This window comes from Urtica dioica, chromosome 3 (genome assembly GCF_054948205.1).
Source record: "Urtica dioica subsp. dioica isolate 48M chromosome 3, U.dioica_male_clone48M_v1_H2, whole genome shotgun sequence".
NCBI lineage: Eukaryota > Viridiplantae > Streptophyta > Magnoliopsida > Rosales > Urticaceae > Urtica > Urtica dioica.
Window position 1 is genome coordinate 46,336,690 of NC_142758.1, and position 19,916 is coordinate 46,356,605.

The following is a 19,916-nucleotide window of genomic DNA, read 5'->3' on the forward strand; positions in this document are numbered from 1 at the left end:
AATTTCGAAAATTTAGTGTAAACTTTTTATAGTAAGATTATAGTGATCAGTGAGCCTAAAAAGCTAAATGTAATTACGCTACTCTATACAATAAGAAAGAACTCTAAAGAGCTTGTTAATTCTTTAATTCTACCTTACTTCAGTCAAAGAGTATGGTGGTATGCTCACTTTACTGCAAAATAGAAATATTGATTTTGTAACTTAGCTAATGTTTGATCAATATTGTGATATATAGTTATAAGCCAATGTAGGTTTCACGTGAAAATTACTTAAATCCCAAAATTCCAAAATCATTTGGTCGCGGCTATCAAGTGTGTTTGGTATGCATTTCAAAAACTGTTTTTGAGTTTTTGAGATAAAAAATTTGGAAACAAAAAGTGAAAATTGTGTTTGGTAAAATTTTCGGAAAATTTTTTAAAAAATTTTTGAAGTTGTTTTGTAAAATAGTAAAGAAAACTGAAAACAAATAAAATGTGTTTTTGGAAAAAAAAAAAAAAAAAAAAAAAAAAAAAAATTCTCCACTCTCCTCCTTCTCCTCACCCGCGCGCAAGACTTGAAAAAAAAAATCCGGCCATCTTCTTCAATCACCACCGAGCCTCACCATCGCCGCCAAATAGTTTTCATTTTTTTCATTTTTTCAAAAGGTGTACCAAATAGTTTTCATTTTTTTTCATTTTTTCAAAAACAAAAATGAAAACTGTACCAAACAGTTTTTTCAATTTCTCAAAAACAAAAATGAAAACTGTACCAAACAGCTTTTTGAAAACAACTGCAAAATAATTTTTCAATACAACTACAAAAATTAGAAAATAGAAAACAAAAACTTTTTGAGTTAACTATCAAACGGGCCTTAAAACTTCCAAATTTAAATGTAGTAAGAAAGTGTCACGTGAATAAAATACTCAACAAACAGCCTCATTTGTCGTTGCCGATGATCCAATTTGTCGTAGTGCATTCAATTTTCACAATACTCTTCAGTATACAATTAAAATAATCTTAAAATCCGAAAAATATAATTTTGAACGTGTTTATAACTTCACTGTTCAAACCCGGATTTTGAGTGCAATTACTAGACTTTTATAATTGAAAGAGAAGAAAAAAAAAATGAGGGGGTGGAAGACATTAAAAGTTAATACGGATGTGAGAAAGAAAGAAATGTGAAGCATTGAAGGTCAATGATTTTTTTTTCTAATATAAAAATATTCATAAATTACATTAATGAGGGTATTTCTTTTCATTTTTTAGTAGATGAATGAGTCTAGTTCATAAATTTTCTCGTATGTTAGGGGGTTTGTTGGTTTGACTACGAACTGTTAGAATGGATTCTATTATAAACCTAATCATGACCAAGGATTGAAATCCCGGGGAAACCGGTCGGGATCCCCTTTTTTGAACTCTCCGGCACCGGAACCACCAAAATCGGAAGTTTCCGGTGATTCCGGGGGAACCAGACCGGAAACCGGGAAGGAACCCGGTTCTCACTTCCCGGTCCGGTTCAGTTAAAAAAAAAACAAAGACCGGGTATAAATACCCGGGTTCCTAAAAAAAAGTCATTCACGCCGGATCCCGCCCGAGCCTTTTCTGCCGCGAGCCAAGCCTTTTCATCCTAGATCCCGCCCGGATCCCGCCAACCCGCTAGCTTCCCGACGCGACGACGGTCATTTCTTCCCGTATCCCGCCTTCCCCGGTTAGCTTCCCGGGGTCTCCTCTCAGTCCGGCATCCTCGGCGGCGCGCGGCGCCGCTCGTCTTCTTGGTTAGAACGTGCGCGCGAGGTGGGTTCCGGGTCTCGTAGTCGGTGGCTGTCTCCTCTCCCTCAGTCGCGCTCTCTCGGCTTCTCTCTCTCTCTCTCTCTCTCTCTCTCTCTCTCTCTCTCTTTCTCTCTCTCTCTCTCTCTGCTCGTTCTTTTTTTTTTCTTTCTCGTTTCTTTTTCTCACGTATTGGTATTGTACTGCTGTTCTGCTCGGTGGCTGTCTTTAATGCTTTTTTTTTTTAACTGAACCGGACCGGGAAATGGGAACCGGGTTCCTACCCGGATCCCGGTCCGGTTCCCCCGGAAAACTCCGGTTTTGGTGGTTCCGGTGCCGGGTAGTTCAAAAAAGGGGAAACCGGACCGGTTCCCGTCCGGTTCCCCCGGAATTTTAATCCTTGGTTAGTTTGCCTGGATTCGATTTGCCGGAGAGCAGCCTGTATCGTCGTCGACCTGAAAATCAACTCACCTGCAACAGAGTCATTCAAGCTATACTACTAGTGTGTATTAGGTATAGTGTTTTTTTTTTAATTTATTCTTAGATCCTTGTATATTGAGTTGTTCCAACTACTTGATCTTAGCAACAATGGTTTCTCAACAAAAGCTGCATAGATGATGTGGAGTGTGTGGTCTGGTTCGCGGCTGTGTCCGTCGTAACGCCATGTTCATGATCATGGCCATACAATTCATTTGGTGACAAAGGGAAGAAAATGTATTGACGGTTGTATAATTTTTTTTTATATATATTTTTAAGCAACTATTGCCTGGAATAGTAATTTTATTTTTTTATTTGTTTACAGAATAACACAAGTTCTAAAGAATTTTTTATTTGTCTATAGAATAATACAAGTTCTAAAGAATTTTTTATTTGTCAACAGAATAATACAAAATTCGTACTTTTGTGTTCTTTGTTTATCGTCGTTCTATTGTTTCTAGGGATGTTATCGGCCTCATTATCTTCTCCACCAAGTTATTTTTGGGTAATGGCAATAGAGATTGAAATTGAAGAGCAAAGAGGTCGGTAATCGAGATTGCTTCGCCAAAGAGGGTATTGGCGACGGATTCGGGGTTTTGAGTTTATTCGTTGATTGACTTCAACTTCGATTTTAGGTTTCTCCGGCGACCATTGACGGAGTTGAGAGGGATTATCCCCAACTCTTCTCGTCTGGCCAATTGAACTCGGAGTACTCCTTATTCGAAGGTCATTTTGCAGATAATTCAAGTTCGCTAAGAAGAAGGAAAATGAGATAGTGTTTCTTTCTTTCTTTTTATCTGAATTACCTTAAGCAATCGATAGTTTGAAGCAAATAAACAGAGCCACAATTGTTTTTTTTAGGGGTTTTTGTTTATTTTTGTTTTATCAGTTGTAAATGGTGTTTTTTGGAAGTTTTTTAAAGCTTGATCAAGGTTCCTCTAGAGTTCGATGTTGTTTTTGTCGATTATTGATAGGTGCAGTGAGGCTCTAATTTTTGGAGTCGATATTGTCATTTAAATTGGTAGCTATAAGTAATTTTTTACATTTAAAATGATCATGTATTTTCCTTTTATCTAATTTTATTTTACTTATTTTTAATTGTTTACAAGATTACATAATTACCCTTTTTAAGGCATCACGTGATAAGGTAACCGATGGATTTTTGAAAATTTTGACAGAAAGACTAAAATTGATAAAATAAATAAAAAAAGTTTGAATATCATTAAAATAGAAAGAAAAAATATTTGTGGACCGAAATGACACAATAGTCATAATACAGGGACAAAAATGTCATCTATTTTCTTTATTTTATTAAAATGCCCTTGCATATGGATTCTCTTCTCAGCGCTAACATTTGTTTTTTTTTTTTCACTCTCTTCTCAAACGGTGTCTTTCCATAATCAATATAATTATAAGGTTCATGCATCAATTCAAGTTATATTAATATATATATATATATATATATATATATATATATATATATATATATATATATATAGTCAATGACGTCGAGCTCTCTTTTTGCTAAAAGTATAGAAAAGATGTCTCCATATTCCACATTCAAAAAAATTGGAAGACGGAAATTCTTTGACCAACCTAAGGACATAGTATGAGTAAAATTATCTCTTTCATATTATGTGTTTCATATATTAAGTTTTATTTTTGTAATTTGTGCTTATATATAACGTGATCAGTTGTAGAATATATATATATACACACACAAATATAGCGTTAGAATTAAACAGTAAAAAAAAATCTTAGATCAACATAAATTTTGTTGAAAACTCATCTCTTCGAAGTTTAAGACTTTATTTGATAAGAGGGAAAAAGACGGATGTATTAAGTAAGAGAGATTAAAACTATGGAAATTAATATTTTGAGTTGTTTGGTAAAGAGGAGAGAAATAAAAAAAAGAGGGATTGAATGGAATTTATTTTTTGTGAATTTGTAAAGATGAAAACAAAAAATAGAGTAAAATACACATATACCATTATGTACATTTAATAGATAATATAATAATTTTAGTACAATAAATACAATCATTCCTCCTTTTTTTTTTTTTAATCTATACCACACAATAAAGAGATGGTTATAACTTCCTCATATTATACCAATCACCTTTATAACAATCTATTATCCATTATTTCCATTTCCCTTCTCTTCCATTAAACTTAATCTACCCACTCGATTTTCCCTTCAAGAGTTAGTCGCATTATGAGCAAGGGACATTTCCTTAACTAGGACTAAATTAAGAGACATTTCCATTTTCCTACTTTTTTAAAAAATTTACCAAACTAGGACTAGTAAAAAAAAATTTCTTTTTTTCGACGGGCTGAGCGGGAAAATAGAAAGAAAGAGAAAAAATAAGAGATTTTATTGGGGAAGATTGTAAGTTGGTAATTAGTATGATGGTATAATAGGTAAAATTTTGTGTATCTCTCATTTGACTTTTGTTTGACCGGTCCTAGTTTGATAAATTTTTGAAAAAAATAAGAAAATGGAAATGTCTCTTAATTTAGTTCTAGTTTTGATAATTTTCCTATGAGTGAGCAATACAACCACTTTTCTTTTACCTAATAACTCTTTGGGCCTATTGGGCTTTGGTTGAGACCGTCCAAAAAAAGTAGGGTTTGACACGCGTCACCACATCACTTATTTGACTCAGCGGAGCCATCGGAGAGAGAGAGAGAGGGAGAGTTTTCGTTCTTTAACAACATCAGACAAAAATTCTCCGTTTTAAATTTCATTTCAGTCGCATTTTCACTGCATTTCGTCTGCATTCGCATTTCTCCGGGCTTAATTTCCCTCTTCTTACATTTCTATATATATTTTTATTTAAATTATTTGTTCCTCCTTCTACTACTCAAAGACCAACAACAACACGGAATCGGAAATAAATAAATACACATCTAATTAAATTTCCCATAATTTTCTATTTTCTCTTCTGTCTCTCTCTCTCTTTTGTCTGTTTGGTTACAGAGAAAGTCACAGCGAGTGAGAGAGAGAGAGAGAGAGAGAGAGAGCGAGGAATGATCGAGAGGTCGAAACCGCACCGATCTCCGAACCGAATCTTCCCTTCGTCTTCTTCTTCTTTTTCTCTGTTCTGGCGAATCGATCTGGTTTCTTCTCCGGCGAATCGATCGAATCTCCGGCGAATCTAGGCGGATTCGATGCCGTCGCACGCGGATCTGGACCGTCAGATCGAGCATCTGATGGAATGTAAGCCTCTGGCTGAGGGAGATGTGAAGGTTCTCTGCGAGCAAGCTAGGGCAATCCTGGTGGAGGAGTGGAATGTTCAGCCGGTGAAATGTCCGGTCACCGTCTGCGGCGATATTCACGGCCAGTTCTACGATCTCATCGAGCTCTTCCGTATCGGAGGCAATGCTCCTGATACCAATTACCTTTTCATGGGTGACTATGTAGGTCAGTCTCTTCTTCGTCTTTTCATTTGCGCTCTATGATTAATTTTTCGTCGTTATTGCATCATCGATTATGATATAATTGGAATTATCCCTAACTAATTAGGATATTCGTTTATACCAGTTTTTAGGCTTAGTATCGGAGATTTTGCAATGTGAATATTCTAGTTCTTAGCTTGATAATGTGTAAAGTACGGTCTGTATGTGAATCTATTAATCTATTGGGAGCTTTGAAATTGAACATACTGTAGCATTGCTTAACGTTATTCTGCGTAACTGCAGATCGCGGTTACTATTCAGTGGAGACCGTCACACTTCTTGTGGCGTTGAAGGTCCGATATAGAGATAGAATTACAATTCTCAGGGGAAACCATGAGAGCCGGCAAATCACTCAAGTGTAAGACTTTATGGTTTTGCCAGGAATTTTGTAATCCCAGTTAGTAGTGGTATAGGACAAATGGATATGGATACGGAACTCCATGAGATGATCGTTCTTGTGAATTTTCTTTTGTAGGTTCTTGTAAAGTTTCAATAGATATGAATAGTATTCGTAGTTGCAACAGTAGTTGATTGAATTCGATTACATGCTTTTAGGTTAGAAAATGTTCATTTTGCAACATAGAGCTGGTTTTCTTGCTTCTATATCGCTGTTATTCATCAGACTTGTACACATTTCTTTTTGTCCTTCAGGTATGGGTTTTATGATGAATGCTTGCGAAAGTATGGTAATGCTAATGTATGGAAGTTTTTCACCGATCTATTTGATTACCTACCCCTAACAGCTCTTATTGAGAGTCAGGTTTGAATTCAAGTCCTTTCATATGTACTTACTAGGTGTCAGTTATATTTAATCAATCAATAAGTTCTCAACTGCTTTCGCTTCTCATCTCATGTTATGTACAGATATTCTGCTTGCATGGAGGCCTTTCACCATCTTTGGATACACTTGATAATATCAGAGCATTGGATCGGATACAGGAGGTTTGTAATTATTATTGATTGTTTTGAATTTTTGTATTTGATGAGACAAAAGTTTGGCTTCTAACTAGCACTTTCGTTTGGGATGGTTTGAATCTAATGCTAAAGTACCTGTTGAATCACCAACTGTAATTATGTCATTAGCTCAAGAACGTGTAATATAGTTGAGGTACAAACAAGCAAAATATGGGTTTTCAAGGATGAAATATGTGGTGTCAATCTATAGGGTTTATTTTAGAAAATTATACCCTCGCCTATGTGAAAACTTACCTTTTGGTTTACCAGAAAAAGAACTAGGAACAGGTTATTCGAGTATCAAATTCCGTTCATATCCATTGCTATTTGTTTGACAAATCTTCTGTTTAACCAGGTTCCACACGAAGGACCAATGTGTGACCTTTTGTGGTCTGACCCAGATGACCGATGTGGGTGGGGAATATCACCTCGTGGTGCCGGTTATACGTTCGGGCAGGACATAGCTGCCCAGTTCAACCACACCAATGGACTCTCGCTGATTTCGAGAGCCCACCAGCTCGTCATGGAAGGTTTCAATTGGTGTCAGGTGTGTGTGAGAGACCGAAAAAGGATTGTGGAATATTTTTTGGATGCTTGATTAAATAGCGTAATAAACTTTCAATGTGAAATCTCATTTTATAGGAGAAGAATGTGGTGACAGTATTCAGTGCTCCGAACTATTGCTATCGGTGTGGAAACATGGCTGCGATACTGGAGATCGGGGAGAACATGGACCAGAACTTCCTTCAATTTGATCCGGCTCCGAGGCAGATTGAGCCCGACAACACTCGCAAGACGCCCGACTATTTTTTGTAATTTCTTACAGATTTCAGCCAGCTGTCTGTAATCAATCAATCGGTTCCCTTTCTCCGCCATATTTTACTGTAGATGTGTCTTTAATGAGAGAGAGAGATAGAAGTTTTTCAATGTTTTTGTTTTTCGTTGAGGGTTTCCCATCAACACCATTCTTTGTTTCTGTTTTTTTTTTTTTTTTGTTGATTTGGTTAAGAGATACTCCTTAGGAGAACTGACAGTAGCCACGAATGGCCTGTGTTTTTTGTATATTTTCTGAGAGGAAGCGGAAATAATGTGATGTATCTTTGCCCCCTGTAATCTTTTCGAATTCATACCACTTGTGATTCTATGCAGACCGTTGAAGCGGTATTATGTAAAATTGGTATGAGAAGTAAAACCTAACAGCTTTTTGTTCATCTTGATTTGAAACATGCAAAAGCGAAATCTGTATTATTAAAGAAGACCTGACTATTTCGTTTAAAGACCCAATTTTGAATAAACACAAATCTGTTATAGATCGAGACTGAACACTTGAAGCTGAGAGCGACACACCTTCCCAGCTGTCCCAAAGGGCCTACGAGAGAAAAACTGCCTTTGTGTGTATGTGTATTACGATCCTTGCTCAGAAGCTCGAGGCCAATCAGTACTTGGGACGAAGATAGCAACACGTCATCATGCCATGATTGAAACTTTGGCACCAACAAAGGACCCACAAATACAACACTCACAACAACAACATAGAGACGTGTCTATGGTCTTTTAGGAATGTTGATTTGAGTGCCTAAAATCTGGAGTTGGGTTGAATCCTTGCAAACCCAGAAGGCGCAACGGATTGCTTTTTTCGGCTGTACACAAAATATCCACTGGCCAGCAATACGCAAAACGCGATTCCCTGCACAGAATTGGTCTAAGAGCTTCGGAAAAAAAAATGGTGGACTACCGAAACTAAACAATATCTTACATACGTGTGTAGATATTTATACACTTGGATCATGTTAATAGCCTCACTCACTTTCACTAATAGACAACGAATTTCTTCATAGCCTTAGAAATCTATAACAGTTAAGTTAGCATGCATTTCTTCTAGAGTAATAGCTCTTCGTTATGGACTAACTACTTTGAACCATTCCATATTTTTAATACCTAATTATCTATCCAATATTTCTCATATGCTAACAAATCACTTCCAGAACAAGAGTTTAAACATCTATTGTGTCTAATTCAGTCGTTCTAAACATTTGTTTTCCTCTTTCTCCCTCATTTCCACTCTGAAAAATAAATTAAACTCATAGCAAAAACAGCTTTATTTTTGTGAAAATTCAATAGCAGATCCGAGAGTGCAAAAAAAAAAAAAAAAAAAAAACACATACCTCAAAACCAATCACGGATAATTTCTCTTCACTGACTGTCTGTATACAGCTTCTGTAAGTAATGTAAGCTTGTTCCTTACTATCTTCTTGTTTGGTTGAGTCAGAGAGCAATCTTCTGTGTCTCAAAGACGTGGCAAGTTCTTCAAAATTACGTAGGACTGTGTGCAGCTTCACATTTCTAGGGAAAATCTCTGAAGCAGATCTTCGAGATAATTTTGCCTTTGAATCTTTGGGACCATCTTTTATTTCCACACATTTTAAAGGAATTCGGTAACCAGTCTCACTGCAGCGATATTTTTCATCATTCTGCCAAAGCAAAAAAAAAAAGGAAAATTTACTTCCACTTCCTCGTTTATGCACGCTCTAAAAAATAAAAATTATAGGTAGGGTGTGTTATTGAACGCGAAACTACAAACTGCCATTAACATAAACGCCTAATTCGATTTTACAAGTATTCTATCGATGTTTCTGCAACACCAAAGATCATCTTACCGTACTAAGCAATGCATTTTTTGTAAGGATTAACTTACTAAATAGAGTGAGTTCTTATAAAAACATCTCATTCTACAGAATACAAACCATTCCCTATATAACACTATTATCTCACGTTTTAATCTTTCATCGTATTGTCTTTAACTTGACACAATTCAGTCCCAACAATATGATATCACACAACTCGTTGCACCAAAAATTTCAGAGTATTTCCTTCCCTAGTTAGCTAAAAAAACAGTATACGCACGTAAAGAATTATCCGAACCTTATAGCTACTCCGTTGAATAACACTTAAAAAACTTTAATTCTAGTTATTTAAGGATGTTAGTTGCAAAATAAACTCATTAGACAAATCACATTATTGTCTCTATAATAATGTAAAATCAAATTACTAATTAAAAAGGCAATACAAAATAAATTAACTAAATATAAAAAGCACCGAACACAGTTGTATAGGAAACATTGAATGAACTCCAAATCGAATTAAAGAGACAAGCGTCATGTATTTTTCCCAAACGATATATTCACAACAGAGTATGTAAATATGTCCTGAAAAAACTATGTTTGCACAATCAAAGTTAAAAAGTTTTTTATGTTATTATTATTGAATGAAGAACCACAAACCTTTTCGGAATATTGGCAAGGAACGCAAGGACCAGAAGGAGAGCAATCGTAGGTCTTGTTGTTTCCGCTAGAAGTTTCTCTGAAACTCAGCAGAGCTCTCCGGCTAATTCCTTCAATTCCACCATTTCTGAGTAAAAATTCATCAGAGGAGATCAGATCAGTCGATATAATGAAAATCGAGGGAAAAAATTCAACAGATTTTAGGGATCCAGAGATTATACGTGTCGAGGGCGTGGAGAGAAGCTGTCGAGTAGAGAGCGAAAGCTGTGAAGACGAGAAGTGTGAGAATCGACGAAGATGAATTCGCGAACATTGTTGGTCTGGTTATTGCTCTGAGTTTTCTTCTTCTTCAGGTTGTGTACGGTTTAAGATTGAGATCATCATTTTTTTTCTCAATTTTGCCTTCTCTTTTGTTTCTATCGATACAACGTAACGAATAAGGAAACGACAACGCCGGTGAAAATAATAATATAAACGACAGCGCCGGTAAAAATAATAATATAAACGACAGCGCCGGTGAAAATAATAATATAAACGACAACGCAGGTGAGAAAATAGAAAAAGATGGCATGTGCCTTATTTTCCAATGGTTTATCTATGTTTGATAGCTGAGACGCATGGTTTTTCTCATATTAATATCTTATATCTACCTCTAATTAAGTACATAAAAATTTATTAATTTGCAATAAACTTGGAATAGACATACAAATCTACGGTTTAGAAACATGTGTCAAAATGTCGTGAAAATGAGAATGGAAACGACAATGACAACGTCATCACATTAAGGCATGGTGTTTATACTTAGTGAATGTTGTAGTCGAATCAGTTAGTGTTAAGATGTTAGATTCGAAAGATGAATTAAATTAATAAAAATTGTAACATTATGAGATATCCTTATTAATTTTAATTAATTTTTAAATAAAAACTCGCTATATTTAATGTTATGACGTCATTTGATCATGCTTGGAGAAATAATACTTCATTCAAAATAAAAATAATAATAAACGAAGACATTGGACTTTAATCACATCCAAACTCATTACAGAAGACTTATTCACGAAAAAAATAAACAAGCAAAGAAGCCGACACCTCCCCCGCTGGTTTCAGATTCCTCGGCTTCACAATATGCTAGTTCTTCTGCTCGTACTCCTCTACAATAAATAGAAATTCATTTCTTGAAGACATGTTTTTAAACTCTCTCTCTCTCTCAATCTATATATATAACGAGTTAAAAGGGCCAAACACGCTACACATTTTAATCGGGGTAATCATGAGCATTGAAGTACGCGCCAATGGAAACCTTCTTTCTCCCCAATGCCAGTAGCACATGTAGATTGTTTATATGAGGTGTCATGCATGAACCAAAAAAAGACTTTTTGGTTAAGAAATGACGAGCTCATTGAATCGATCTCTCGATAGTGATTGCGACATCTCAAATATAATCATTTAATGTTGTTTACCTAGGAAATGACCAATTAGCAATGTTTTTCGAGCGTTGTTTAGAATCGTTTAAAAATTAACAATGTGGTGTCTAGGACCAAACATCAATCACCGCTTTCGGGTGGTAATCCAAAAAATGAAATCAAAACTTAACTAAGCATTAGAGTTCGACAAAGCTCAAACGAGTTCCTAGATAAATAATTAAATAAAATTAATAAAAAAAAGACTTACTTAATATAAGATATATTGAACTTGAAATGAGACCTGATTATACTTGCTCTTTTACATGTTTACAAATAATTATTACTACTCAAGATAGCTCAATATGTCCTAATGTCGACTTCTTGCTATAACTTCTTAACGTCATATCTCTTTAGGATGGAGGTATCACATTTTGATACACAAAACTCCACTTGTATGGTCGTTGGTGAATTTCCTATTAAGGCCTCAAGGGCATGGACCTTCGTCCTAATACCCTACAAGCCCATCGATAAGAAAATTAATCATGACTTAATGACATATATCTCAACAAATTCTGGATTCGTTGATATATATATATATATATATATATATATATATATATATATATATATATATATATATATATATATATTACAACAAACTCTGGATTTGTTGACATACATCAACAAAGCCCATTAAAACATTTTTTTTTCTGATTTCCCATAAACGTTTGGTTAATTTTGAGAAAATCTTAATTTTACTAATATTTTGGATCCGATTCCCAAATTAATAACTAAACCACCACAACCCAAGGCCTTATTACTGACACTGCTATCAACACTATTGGGAAGTAAACTAGATTTCCAAAACGTAAAGCAAACATATGCTTAATATTTTTATTTTTTTTGCCAATTATTTGATTAATTAGTCTTCACCAAATCCAACTAGAAACAAAAGCTGATCGACATACAAGACAAATCAACATAAGTTTTGTGAAGAATCTCATACTAAAAGATAATGATGTTTACAAGTCGTTGATTACTTCTCTCATTGTCAACTTGTTCTGAGATAAGAAGAGTCACTCGATATATGTTGAAAATCTCACGTTGAAAAAGAATGAGAAGATGACTGTCAAAGGTGGATAAGATCATTGGTAAATAAATTACATATCTATTTAAAAAAATTGTAACAAGTGTTTAACAAAGCGTGATATGATATAACAAACTCATTATATCATTTATTTAAATCTAAATCAATATAAATTGGAGAGATAATGTCTTTAACAACCTACCACTTTTTTTTTCGAAAACAACGACAAAATATTAAAACTTAATCAATTTTCCAGAAACACGTTACTAACTTAAACATGATTATAGAGAAAATATTTCAAACACTAATGATCTCAACAACAACAGAAAAGCATGTTATTTTTAACCCATCCAATTAAGATCTATAGCTATATGATGAATAGGTTCACCGGTTCACAGATGCACAGTGATATATTGCATGATTTACGCAAGGCTAAATATTAATTTAACCTAAAGTTTCAACTTTAATCATGTGGCAAATGATCCTCCTAAAGAAAAAAGATCCGACATTTTGAAAGCTTTAATTTTTGCAGTCTAAGTGGAAAATGGGGATTAATTATTAATATGTGTGTAAATTGGAATAATGAGAGAGCTTGACTTATATACCCAGATGTTGGTATATCCAAGGAAAAAAATGCCGATTTCGTTGCCGTTTCGAGCTTCCTGATTTACGGAAATTCGTCATGCCGATGGAATTTCGAACGGAAAAAGTGTGGAAATGGGCAAGTAAAATGCCGTTTTCAAATGCCGATTTCCATGGAAATTCGACGTGCCGACGGAAAACCGAACGGAAATAATGTGGCGAAACAAACACATAAATATATATATTTTTAAATGTAGTTCAAATTTAAAACACTTCAAATCATACATATCTAGCATAAATGTTCTATTTGTTCATGAAATAAATATGTTTCACAACCATATAGTTACAATATTAAAAAAAATGTATCAATTTCAATTCAAATTTAAACATGTCAACAAATTTATTTCAACATATCAACAACTTATATTCAAACTCATTTCAATTCAATTCAAAACGTAACAATTTCAATTCATAATCTAATTTAAACATGTCAACAAATTTATTTCAAGATATCAATAAATTCTATTCAAAGTTCAAACTAATTTAATTTCAATTCAAAACGTAAAAATTTCAATTCATAATCTAATTTAAACATGCAACAAATATATTTCAACATGTCAAAAATTTCTATTCAAATTCAAACTAATTTCATTTCAATTTAAAACGTAACAATTTCAATATATCAATAAATTCATACACTTAAGTCTTAAATAATTTCATTTCTAGCATATACAAGATAAAAAGTAAACACAAAACCTTACTTAAAAACAGAAATAAAACTTGAATTTCGGTTTTTTCAGTCGCCGGAAAAACTCAAGGTTCGCCGGAAAAAATGGTGTTTCGCCGGAAAATTTCAAGGTTCGCCGGAATTTAACCAAAAAATCTGGAATATATATATATATATGATAGATCGTCACATTACAAACAACTTTCATGAAGAGGATTACATGAAAAAAAAATCATATTACTCAAGAAATTGAAGGTGCAAGTTTCAGAATCTAGGGTTTTGGAAATTCCTTGGAAATTCTTGGAAATTTGTCGACATAATGTTGATTTATACCTTCGCCGTGACGGAAATGATGGAAATTCGCCGATGGACGTGGAATTTCTCCGACAGCCGAGTTGTCTCCTTCACAGCCCCGTTTCGTTTTTTTTTTCTTTTCCTTCGACTTTCTTCGAAATTCTGGGAAATGAGGATGGTTTTATACACATTTTTGAACGACATTGACCGGCATAAAACGACGGAAACGAAATGTCGTTTCGTGGAAATTCCAACGACATCTAACGTGGAAACGACATTTTCTTCTTCCGGTGGCCGCTGACCCGTGGAAATGGAATTTCCAGGCGAATTTCCGGGAATTTCTCCGGCATTTTATTCCTTGGGTATATCCAGTGTGAAAATAGATTAATTAAATTCAAAACCAGAATCAGGAGAAGATGCTGACATAATTAAATCCTAGCAAATCACATGACCAATCATTAAGAGGGTTTTTTTGTAATTCAGTCTTAGAATAAACATGGCTTAATCAATCATATCAATGACCAAGTACCGTTTTATTAATTATATAGATCACGGAATAATTACATAGTCCGCTTCCGTATTCTGTGCGTAGCTATCAATGTACTTGTATATCTACATATAAAATTGTGTTATAGATAATCGTATATTACTTCCTCAAAAAATGCCATCGCAAATTGACTTTTGTATAGATAACGCTTTGAATTTACATTACCATAAACTATTGTTTTATTATTGTCAAACTTGTGAATCATGATTAATATCTTTCTTTAATTTTTTTTAAAAGTCTGCATAGAAATTGAATACACATCATTTATATTGAACCATAACCTAAAACACAAATTACAAATAATACACGGAGAAAAAGTCCTTAAATTCTAAATCTTGCATCTGAAGGTACAATGGCTGATTACGTACCATTAGACCAAGATCTGAATAACCACGATATAATAACATAGTAAATTGTCACATAAAAATTCTGAAAAAAAAAAAACAAAAAATTGTCATAAAACAATTATTTCATTTTTAAAAAATGAGTTGAATTAAATTATTGTGTGTGTTGTACTTGTACCCTTCGGGAAAAGCTAAAGCATTCAATATATATACATAACATTTCAAAGATCAATGTGGATGAGCTGACAAAATGAAAGGGTTTTCTTGAGAGAGAGTTGTGTGAAGAAGAATGAGCATCAGAGTTTCTGCCAACCACATGGCTCTTGTTTATCTTCTCTCATGCTATATATGTGATGTGTATAAATTATATACAGACACATATATAAACACAGTCATTACATATCAAATATATATATATATAGAGAGAGAGAGAGATAGATACACATATATATATATAATATAATTGACAAGTAGTTTTTATGGCCATGTGCTTTAACCAAGTTGTTTGTTACTTACATCTCAAGCATAATTAAATAAACAAACATACTGATTAGTTTAATTAGGACATTCAAGAAACCCTGTTCACTAGGGCAAATGTTTATTTACATCGTGCATGAATAGTGGCATTTCTCTTAATTATTTGACGCGGCTCTTACTAGTAATTAATTATATGATTATTGATCACAATGATTACGGAAAACGACCAACGGAAAATATAGGGAATGTTAGAGCTTACTTTTTTTTTTTTTATCAACTTCTTCATAATTTATATATAAAGCAGCAATTAAACTATTAGTCTTTCTCTACCCCAAAATAAAAAAGTTCTAGTATTCTTCTTTATTTTTCACAACACATATATAACACAACAATTTGACTTTTTCTTTGCCACACAATTGACTTTTCTGTTATACATATATAATGTATAAGCAAATTATTAAGCTGTTAGACTGAACCCTAACATGGACCACCCTAACTGTATATGGTTTCCCACCAGCTTAAACAAAAGAATTCAACTCTGATAAAAAGTGCAACAAATAAAGAGAAAACACATTAATAATGTTCTTAATATGCAACTACAAATTAGGTAAATATATAACAGAAAAAAAAAGAAAAACAATATTAATATAAAAATTATATACGTTTTAGTATTAGTAGCTGCGTAAAATAATGGAAGACTTTGCTTTTTATAGATTCAAAGCCAACTGACATACCTAATCAACGTGCATGTTATACAAGAATAAGATATTATATGCTTAATTATAACATCTCCATGAAATTTTAGAGAGGGATAAAAAAATCTGCTCCACAAGATACATACATTTTGAGGATACTAAAAAACAAATTACAATAATCTCGTGATATCCTCCTGAAATAGTATTTATAGCGATTTTCGGGGGTTAGTTGGGAATATTTTAAAAATTCAACTAAAAAAACCAGCAAAATGAAGTAAGATCCAAGGTATTAAATTTTGGTTGAAAAAAAGGGCAGATTTTGGGCACTGTTATGGTCCTACTTGCTGTGAAAAATGGAGATTAAAGACCGTCACTTCCTCATCATGTCGTTTGCATGGATATTATATAGACTATATCATTATTACTAATCCAAACTTATTTCACTCTCCTCTCTTTTTCCCTCTAACTCTCCCTCTAAAATTTATGTTTTTGTTACATATTTTACCACTTTTTTAATTTCCTGTCCCTGTCTCAGAAAGCTTTGTTTTTCTTCTATATATATTTACCCTTATTTGATATGAATATAGATCTTCTCTTTAATTTTCCCGTGACTAATAACCAATCGGTCACATTAAAACACTACACAACATATATATATATATATATATATATATATATATATATATATATATATATATATATATATATATATATATCCACACTTTATCCTGAAATTGAAAGAGGAAAAAAAGAAAATAATATATGGTACTACAAGATGGAAATGGACATATCACTTTGGAGGCATTTATTCCATGGTCACATCTTATTTGTGCTTCTAAGCTGTCGGCAAAAACTACATGCATGATTTAATAACTCCTCGAATAATGAATTATTTGTCAGTTATCACATTATAGACCAAGTTATAAAACATTTATCTTCAAAATATTATAATAAATGTGGTTTATAAAACTAATTCATGAATTAGTATTATTTACAATCTAACATGACAATTTTAATAAATAATAAACTTGAAATGACTATTTTTTCTTAATTTATGATCAATTATTTTGTATTTTTTAAATACGAGGTCAATTTTATGTATTCCAAATTATTTCATTTCATACCTCATTAATATTTTTTAAGATTAAGATTTGGGGTCTATGAGGCATACCAGTCATTGCATATACCACATAATTTAATACAAGTAATGAAACTGAAAATAAGACATCATAACGTTCTAACTTTTCAACTTGAAGTATGACGTACCATTTATTATTACAGCTTGAAAAAAATAAAGAAAATAAGATATCATAACATTCTAACTTTTCAAAGAAAGCATGCATCTCTTTACGCTCATTTTGCTGTTAATTTGTTAGCTTCTCCACTTTATATACAGATGACAATGTGACACGAGTTAGTAAAGGTATTTGTATGTGAAGAATTAAAATTTTCATTATCAACGAATAATAAAATACTCAAACTGAATTCACTCAAAGGCACTAGCTTTTTGACATAATTTGTGACTATTTTTAGAAAGATAAATTTTTATTTCCTTATTTAAAAATCACATAGTTTTCAAATATATATAAATTTTGAATATTTTTCATTACCCTTTTGTTTACCGTGGGACTCTCAAGTCAACCGAGTAAAGTAGTGAGTTAATTATTGCAGTGATATTGGAGTACTGGGAAATTAATAGTTAGAAAGGTTTCAAGATACGCAATGATATAAATCATGCAAATACAATCTTATCCACTTATATCACATTTATTCTATTTGAATGGACAAAACCGATCTAGCTAATATCGCTCTATATATTGCGAGCTGTAATATGATGGGATTAGGACAGAAAATACTATGCATTGAGAATAATGTAAATATAAAGCGTCAATGATGTAAAAGAGACCACGTAAGCATGTGAGAGCGTTACGTGCACTATATTATTATCATGTCGTGTTATATATCATCTGATAATGCATCACAGAGCTCACTAATAATAATTTATTATACTTTCCAGCTCTCTCTCTCTCTCTCTCTCTCTCTCTCTCTCTCTCTCTCTCTCTCTCTCTCTCTCTCTCTCACACTTCTAATGAAATTATCTCCAACAATTGGAAAACGTTCATCCAGATGCATTGTCTCATCCCTAATTTGGCGCGCGTTACATGAAGAAATATAATTTAATTATATCATATATGTAAATATTTAATTCAAGTGCGGGACTTTGTGAGCCCTACGCAGGTGGAGCTCATATATAATTATGTAGTTGAAATTATAGCTCTATTGTCTATTGTAATAAAAAGCGTCATATGCATTACTAAATTATAACATATTAACGTATACGTACACTTTTAGAATTCTGGCGTTAAAAGAAAAATCAGAGCCGTTAAGATAGTAAATAATTTGAGTTGATAATCTACGCCCGGCTTAGGATATTTATGTCAAAATATTCAAACACAAAGCACTCACAATGAGAATTACACCCAACCCATAAGTCAAAGACTGAAAATCGCAAAAACCAAGAATATCGGAGAAGCTTACGATTATAAAATTAGTCAAATAAATAGTTGACCGTAACTACAACCTACCAAGATAATCATCCAAGCCCATGAAAAAAATTACTATAGCGAAGATCATAGTGAAATTGAGGACTATCACTACAACATTTACAACATTTACCGACGATTTTTATCGTCGGTAATAACCCTAAAATCGTCGCTAAATGTATTTAGCGACGATATTAGCGACGATAAAAATCGTCGCTAATTCGTCGTGCCTAAATATGTTTAGCGACGATTTAATCGTCGGTAAATATTTAGCGACGATATTAGCGACGATAAAATCGTCCGTAACTGTTGTGACGAGAAGTTTTTTTTCATTTTGAAACAGACAATTAGCGACGAATTTGTCGTCGCTAATTACCGCGGGAAAAAATCCCGCGTCAATTAGCGACGACAAAGTCGTCGCTAAATGTTGTGACGAGAAGTTTTTTTCGTTGTGAAACACAGTTTTAGCGACGACTTTGTCGTCGCTAATTCACGCGGGAATTTTTCCCGCGCCAATTAGCGACGACAAAGTCGTCGCTAAAACGTTGTGTGAATAATATTTAGCGACGATTTTATCGTCGCTAATTATTATTATTATAATTTTTTTTTTCGTCGTTTATTATTTATTTTTTACGGTTTTTTGGTTGTGAAATTCTAAAATGAAAAATCATATAAAAACTAAATTATATTATCCAAATCAACAACTATATAAAATCCGGTTACGTACGTTTTCGGTTATCGAGAAATATGTAAATAATAAATACACAAAACAACTAATAAACCACTAGTCGCGACGTTTGCTTTGTCGTCCCGCCGCTCGTTTTCCCCCTCTTCGACGTGAAACGCTCTTCTGCTGGCGCTGAAACTCTGCAAGCTGCGGCGGAACAATGTGCTGATCAGTAGACTGACTTGGTCCGCCGGGCGTCGTCTGCTGGCTAGCGTCGGGAGTCCTCTGCTGGCCGCCCGTCGGAGTGTGGACGCCGGGCGTCGGAGTGTGGACGCCGGCCGTCGGAGTCTGCTGGCTGTGGGATGACGGAGCCTGCTGCGAACTCTGCGAAAATTGGGGCATAAACGAGCTAAGGTTGAGGCCGGACACCTGACTCTGTATTGCCTCAGTGAATGAGGCGAGGGTCGATGTCAACACCTCATGCGAGATATATCCTGGTTGCAACGTCCCAGCCTCCGAACCGTAGACTTCGGCGACTTCAGCCGCCATCCGTGCTCCTTGTGGCACCAAACGTCCGACGCCGATCAAATGATCAGTCCGCGAACCCATAATATCGTAGATCGCCTGTTGCTCT

The 19,916-nt window shown here is 34.0% G+C and overlaps 2 protein-coding genes across 2 annotated transcripts; one reads left to right on the top strand and one right to left on the bottom strand.

The window, feature by feature from the left end:
* The first annotated feature begins 4,923 nt into the window (after window positions 1-4,923).
* LOC149403165 (serine/threonine-protein phosphatase PP2A-2 catalytic subunit) lies at window positions 4,924-7,562 on the top strand. The gene is made up of 6 exons (XM_089608101.1): window positions 4,924-5,646; window positions 5,925-6,039; window positions 6,333-6,441; window positions 6,546-6,623; window positions 6,991-7,182; window positions 7,278-7,562. The coding sequence occupies exons 1-6, from the start codon at window positions 5,394-5,396 to the stop codon at window positions 7,449-7,451; spliced, it is 921 nt and encodes a 306-aa protein (XP_089464227.1). The 5' UTR covers window positions 4,924-5,393; the 3' UTR covers window positions 7,452-7,562.
* Window positions 7,563-7,600: 38 nt separating this feature from the next.
* LOC149403166 (structural polyprotein) lies at window positions 7,601-10,326 on the bottom strand. Its single transcript, XM_089608102.1, has 4 exons — window positions 10,138-10,326; window positions 9,917-10,043; window positions 8,801-9,106; window positions 7,601-8,322 (listed from the first exon to the last, which is right to left on the bottom strand). The coding sequence occupies exons 1-4, from the start codon at window positions 10,227-10,229 to the stop codon at window positions 8,212-8,214; spliced, it is 636 nt and encodes a 211-aa protein (XP_089464228.1). The 5' UTR covers window positions 10,230-10,326; the 3' UTR covers window positions 7,601-8,211.
* Between the last annotated feature and the right edge of the window lie 9,590 nt (window positions 10,327-19,916).